The sequence below is a fragment of the Pteropus alecto genome, unplaced genomic scaffold, assembly GCF_000325575.1.
Source record: "Pteropus alecto unplaced genomic scaffold, ASM32557v1 scaffold164, whole genome shotgun sequence".
Classification (NCBI taxonomy): Eukaryota; Metazoa; Chordata; class Mammalia; order Chiroptera; family Pteropodidae; genus Pteropus; species Pteropus alecto.
In genome coordinates, this window is record NW_006439568.1 from 1,406,889 (window position 1) to 1,413,715 (window position 6,827).

Here is a 6,827-nt window from a genome sequence, read left to right on the forward strand (position 1 = left end):
GGGTTAGTCTCCCTGTTTGCTGAATCCCATGTCTTCTTTTGTCTTGGTTTAGCCCTTTATTTTGCTGGGATACAACCTTCGGTATCTGTGGGTAGAAAGTAAAATTTTTGAGACCTTTAAGATCTGAAAATGTTTTTATTTTACTCTTAACTTGTTAGATAGTTTGGCTAGGTATAAAAGTCTAATTTGCAAATAAATTTTCCTCCTAATTTTGAAGGTATTGTTCCACAGAATTCTAGAATCCAGTAATGCTATTGCAAGGTCTGAAACCATTATTTTTCTAACTTTTTCTATTTTGTATGTTAACGTTTTTTCTCTTTGGAAATTTTTAGAATCTTTTGTTTGTTCATAATGTTCTGAAATTTCACAGTTATGTTCCATGGTGTGGGTATATTTCTTATGTATTGTACTCTACTCCTAATGAAATTTCAAGTTGGAGTCTCGTGTTCTAGAAAGTTTCCCTCAGTTCTGGAAAGTTTTTCTTTTATTATTTCTCTGATAACTCCTTCCCCACTATTTTACACGACCTCTTTTTCTGTAATACCTTTTATTGGAATGTTGAATCTCTTGGGCTGATTCTCTGATTTTCTTCCCTTTTTTTCTTACCATTTTTGAAATCTTTCTGGGAGATTTTCTCTACTTTATCCTCAAGCCTTTCTCCTACATTTTTATTCCAATTTAATTATTTGTTTAAATGTTTATATATTTTCTGATTGTTCCCTTTTTTAATAGCATCATGTTCTTGTTTCATAGATGCAAATTCTTCTCTTATCTCTCTGAGAATATTAATTGTTATCATTTTGAAGAAATGTCCCTCTTTCTTCCAGATTCTTTTTCTTTTTGTTGTTTATTTGCTTTTTTGTTAGAGACTTTCCTTAGCTGTCTGATGAACTTTTAGCTTTCTATTCATATTAAAGAGAGATACATTAAAACGTTGTTAGAAACTTGCTGTACATAGTTAGGCTTATTGATTAGTGGCCTTCATGGTAGGATAACAAGCTTGATTTTTAGTATGATACTCACAAATGCCACTCTTGTGGCATTTCTCTTAGGCCATTTCATTTTTCCAGAGAAGAATTCAGTGGTCTCCTGCTTGCAGTATAAGCCTGGCTTGAGACATCCTGAAATAGGAACAGGAAAAAGAAGTAAGCCTCAACCTCTCCCATACCTCCCCTGTCCCAGACTTCTTGGTCGCCTTTTCCTCTCCAGAGAATTAACCTCCAGTCTGCTGCCAGAAAGAGCAAGATGAGAGGAAGCCTTAATAAGAGGGTTGCTTGGCTGCCTGACAGGAGATATAGCTCAGTGGGAGGTGCAAGGGAAGCTAATCTTTCTAAATATAAACTTTTAACCAATCTCTTTCTTTTAAACCTTTTACTCTCTGTAGTACCTTATACCTCCAACTACTGAACCTTTTTGGAGCCCAACAGGTCAAACTCACTAATTATTAGCTTTCTCCTCTCCAGAAACCCAGGTGCTAGCTTTCTCTCTCTGCTAAATCACTTTCATACAATTTCAATTACTTTCTATTGCCCAAGAAGTTGTTGAAATCTCTCTACTACTGTTATCCTCTCTCCTTGTTTCTTGGTCCTTACAGATTTATACCTTTTCAATTTCCTTTATTTTCAATATAGTGGCATTTTGAGGTTGATTTGCCATGTTTAACCAGAATAATCATTATTACAGAATATAATTTTTGACACTTTAAGGAATTGAGAATATGCCCCAATTACTTCAATTAAAAGCTTAATTTTTTTTTTTTTTTGCATGTTTCTGGGGAAGTGTCTCTTCTAAATACGTAAACTACTTATTTTGGCTACATATTTACAATTTGCTATATTTCATGTAAAGTAATGTCAACTGTCAAAGACATATACTGTTGAAACTGGTTTCCAGAAATGGTTATTTGGCCTGGCCTGAGTCTTTCACATCTTTTTACCTGGTCTCTCTGAGGTAAACATCAGCTTTTGTAAGGCAGCTAAGTATAGGAATTTTCAATACTATGGATTTATATTTCCTCATAAAGCCATCTCACTACTATGGAAATTGACCCCATAAACTTGGCTTCTTCATTAGCACCCTACCTCAACCAGCTAAGGTGACTGTTCCCAGAAAAGAAATATTATACCGCATTTTCTTTAGGATGATCTAAGAATTTGAATCTAACATTTAAACCTGATGCTATATCTTGAATAAAGCAGTTCATCAAGCATGTTCCTTTTTTCCTATGTATGATTCAAAATTACGTTTTTACTTTTCTTCCAGGGTCCAATCCTTATAACTGAGCTCATTTCCAGATTTGTGTCATATTTGAATTAATTGGCTTTGTAAACCTAACATAAACACAACCCAGCACATTAAATATACTCTTAAAGAGCCTCCCCACCCCACCCCCGCACCATTTGCTAAATTTAAAAATATAACAGGTTTCTACATCTGCTTCCCAAAAACCTTGATACCTTGATACTGCTGACAAGATACTGCAGTACGCCTTGAGGGGTCTGCTAATCATATCCAGGTCTTTGCCTTAGGAGCATGAGATGAATGTTGGCCTGGTCCGTAATTGGACTCTTATGAGCATCTGGCAGCTTCTGTGACATATTAGTGGCCTTGGCCCGGTTTCTAATTGGCATGTGTCAGCATCAAATTGGCATGTATCTGCATCCACGAGCTAGCTTAACTTTCTAAATAAGAGAGGTCATAACATCTTTTTTTCTTTAGCTATGATGCAATTGCTCTTTGCAGGTTTTTTGTTTTAACTGAGAAGAAGCTAAAATTTCAAGATTCCATGTTGCTTTAATCTTGAGCCTTTTGAATCTACTTCTCTAGTAACTGAAACAGTCTAGAAACTGCTGGTCCTGGCCCCATGTCTTAAAGAAATTATGTAGCATTATTTTTCTCTCTCTGGCTTCAGGCCATAGGCATGCTTAATCTGCAGACAGTCTGCAAACTTTAATAGAAAGCGTCATCTGTAATCATTTTAAACAGAGCCGGTGGAGACAAGATTGCTTTAGTTAGTAGCTTACCAGCTTAAACTGAGCACTCTCTAGTTGGAATGGAAACGTAATCAAGGAAAGACTAAATTTTCACTTATATTTTATATCATACTTGGCATCTTGTTTGACAATGTTGCATAAAAAGATCCAGCGCAGGAAACATTTTATATTCCTGCTTATGATTAATAAATATGGAATCCGTGGCATTCTATTTTATAAATCAAGGTCTTAGTCCAAATTTCCTGTTTTTCTACATTTAAAAAAAGGACTCAGGGTAAAAATAGCACTAAACTGTATAGGGTACTCAGGGATCAAGGCAATAGGCAAAATCGATTACTCAGGGTGCCACAGTGCTGAGACTTTTCTTAGACCATCAGTAGAAACATTCATTTTTGTAGTCACTATAGATAGAGCATTTGGTGCAGCTGGTTTTATAAAAATCTAAGTAAATATATCCTACTTCATATTTTCTATGCTTATTGAGGAAAGGAAAGAAATTGATAATAAAATAATAAACCAGGGACTTGGAAATACAGGCTTACCCATTGCTAGTTCACAGAAAACACCAAAGACTTTCTTATTACATTCAAATTTTAATCGCATCTATTTCTTCCTGTATTTTACAAACCTGGCTACTGTCTTCAGTCTATAAGACCCTGCACCACCACCGCAAACACACATTCATACATTTTTGCATTCATACATTTTGACCTTTGTTCAAAGATTTTCCAGTCTGCATAATAGCCTACAGTGGGTGTTCCCCCATCTCTCTGACTATAGAATATTACAAAGATATTCTGAAGACTACACAAATGGTAGTAGGTACTTTGGAATTCATACCGTTAGTTGACACCTCATCATGCTAAGAGGAAAGTTTTCTTATTTGTATTTTTTTATAGCCTAAAGAATGTTTCTTGACACAATCAAAGGAAACAAAAGAAGATGTCATCAAGACCAGGAAGAGGAGAAAGGTAATATTAATAATTTTACAATGGTGTGGCCTTACATATTTTCATTACATTCATTACTTTGCTGAGACAATTATTTAGAGGTGCAGAAATTGTAAGATTCAGTTAGGTTTGGTGACTTTCCTGAGGTCACTTGTAATAAGTGTTTCTGTTGGAGCTAAAAATAAATCCTTCAGATTCCTATTTCAGTTTTGTAGAGCGCTAAACATCTTTCTTATCCACCCTGTGTTTTCAGTGTGGTTTGAAGTCAGAAATGAGTTTCTAATTCTAGAAGGGGCCCAGACCTATCCTGCCTTCTGGCCCCTCTGGCTCTGTCCAAGGAAAGAAATTTGCCAACCTTCTTTTCTTACCCTTTTCAATTTTTAAAACCTTTTATCTTAGAGTATTAACAAAAAGTAAATAATAAGCAGATGAAGGTAACATAAGCCATTTCTGACTCTCATTTGGAACTCTAATCTAAAGCAAAAGGCTCCCCTTGCGTTTTAATACTTGCCTTTGAGCATATGGAAGACTCTTTTGCTCCTATACAAACTTCCTTATGGCTCAGACTTGGAGAAAGTGTGGTTAGCTTTGACCTTCCACCACAGTTGTGAAAACAGCAGTGTAATTCTCTCCCTGCCAACAGGGTTCTACCACTGAAGTCAGCAGAGGAAATATGATTGGGATTAGAGGAAAGAAGATGGACTCAAACCAATTACTTAACAGCAAGCTTTTAGAAAACTCAGAGTGTGTGTACATATGTTTTCTTTGCTTGCAAATGGCCAAAAAGGAAGATGGGAGATGCCAAATTGGCTGAGGTTTGGCAAGTCCTTAAAGAAGTAACTTTAACTTCTCTTTGATAGCTTGTACAGCAATGGCCTTTAGGAGTGTTAAGTTCTTGGTGGCTCAAGGTCAGAACTCTAGCTAGATAGCTTAGCCTTGGCTGAGGTCATGCTAAAATGTGCCCACTAATGACATATTTTTAAAAGTTAATTCATTTGACAGAACTTTGTCCATTCTTGGCAGTGGCATAGAAATGAGGATATTGTGGAAAGAGGAAAAAAAAGCTGGCGGGGGTGGGGGGTGGTTCTTTCTGGATCTTTGGTGAAACATGAGAAGAGAAGTTTATGATGAAAATTAAATGAACGCTTGTGTGTTCCTAGTACACTGCAGGCATTCAGTAAATGCTATTCAAATAAGTCCAAATCAAAATAGATGTTGTAAAGTATTTCTTATTCTGTTTCCGTAGGACCACTTCAAGACTCTATCTCTCGAGACTTCAGAACTAAGGGTCTAAAAGTCTGCCTTTTCAGTGGGTCCTATGCTCAGATTACTCCTGTAGCTTTTACTTTAATCCCAGAAATCCAAACTGAGACTCAGTACTCTCAACACTAGGTTAGGCAAGAAGTTCTCAAAATTCTCCTCTCCCAGAAATACAAATCATCTAAAGCTTAAAGAGGAGTTCCACAGCAACAAGATTTCTTGACTTTCAGGAGAAAATAATACCCTACCTATTATGGAGACTCCTTGCAAAAATGTTAGTTCTCCTTGAAGTCCAAGACTGAGAGTTACAAGGAGTCTTTTAGATCATCCATTCATTTTTCAAAGTAGTACTATCCAAGAAATATCTATTAAGTTTTCTCAAGTGTATTTATTAGAATTCACATTCATAGTTTGCTGTCACCGAAACCTATGTGCAGTTTAAATGCCAGAGGAATCAACCTATCCTAAACCAAATGCCATTCTAAAATCTTTCCTCCCATTTTCCTTTCTTCTCATATCTTAGAAGAAAATTACTGACATTCTTGCAAAATCAGAGCCAAAACCAGGAACACCTGAAGACCTCCAGAAGCTGATGAAGGGCTATTACAGCAGCAACCGCTCAGTGATTGAATTAGAAGAACTTAACCTACCAGGTACAGCCAGGCTTCTTTCTTTATTGTTTGTTTGTTTGTTTGTTTGTTTGTTTTTGCTCAGGTAACATGGTGTGTTATATTGTACTTCAAAGTATAAAAGAAGATTTAAAACTAACCATTAAGAATTTATCTTCTTTACTGTATGTTATGGCTAGGTATCTCAGCCAGACATTAATGTTTTGCTCATGCTAATACTTTTTCCTTCAACCTCATAATTTCAACTCTTGCATGATTTCTTTATTAGGATGCTAAATGGTATTTGTTCAGTCTAACAAAAAGATTTGTAATTGTATCTTTTATTCAAAAGGCTGTTTAGTATGCATATTTTTAGCAGATTCTTCAAGAAGTAAGAATCCCTAATGAGGATAGAAGTCACATAAAAGTAAGGTGAAACATACACTTAAAAGTACAGATATGAAACACTAATTTATTTATTCTTTATAGACAAGAATATTAGCTTTAATAAGCAGCTTGGTTTTGTTGTTCTTAACATGATTTCTGATTATGGTTTTGTTATTAGGGTAGTATTTTGGGTCCTAGTTTAGACTTTTTCAAGCAAATTTTCTAAAGAGAGGGATAAAATTCTGCATTTTTAGCAAGGCCAATACCTTGCCCAGGTGATTCTTTAGCCTAGTATTCTTTTAAATCTACAGTCTTAAAGTATTTATAATTAAGTTAAAAGATATTACAGAATTCCTAAAACAACTTATTTTAATTAATTTCAAAATCATGATACATCCTGCAGCTTTTGGGAAGATATTGAAGAAAAGAGATATAATAAAATCAAACCACAGTTTAGGTACCACTGCCTGAGATGAGGTGTTTACACACTGAGATATATCTAGTACTGCTTTAAAAGTCGCGGGTAGTTTGATTTCCTTTTTCCATTACAATTTTGTGCTTTCTAGAGGCTTGCAAAGCTGAAAAACAGCCCGTTCCTTGAATTTTTATAATTCCTTTGTGATATGATT

The 6,827-nt window shown here is 35.4% G+C and overlaps 1 protein-coding gene across 3 annotated transcripts in view; it reads left to right on the top strand.

Moving 5' to 3' along the window:
- CMSS1 (cms1 ribosomal small subunit homolog (yeast)) overlaps positions 1-6,827 on the top strand; it is a 333,716-nt gene that overhangs the window by 305,952 nt on the left and 20,937 nt on the right. For all 3 annotated transcript variants that reach the window (XM_015593042.2, XM_006916546.3, XM_025050090.1), the window contains 2 exons: positions 3,893-3,964; positions 5,727-5,856. In XM_015593042.2, coding sequence (XP_015448528.1) covers positions 3,893-3,964; positions 5,727-5,856 — 202 coding nt within the window. The remainder of the gene's footprint in view (positions 1-3,892; positions 3,965-5,726; positions 5,857-6,827) is intronic.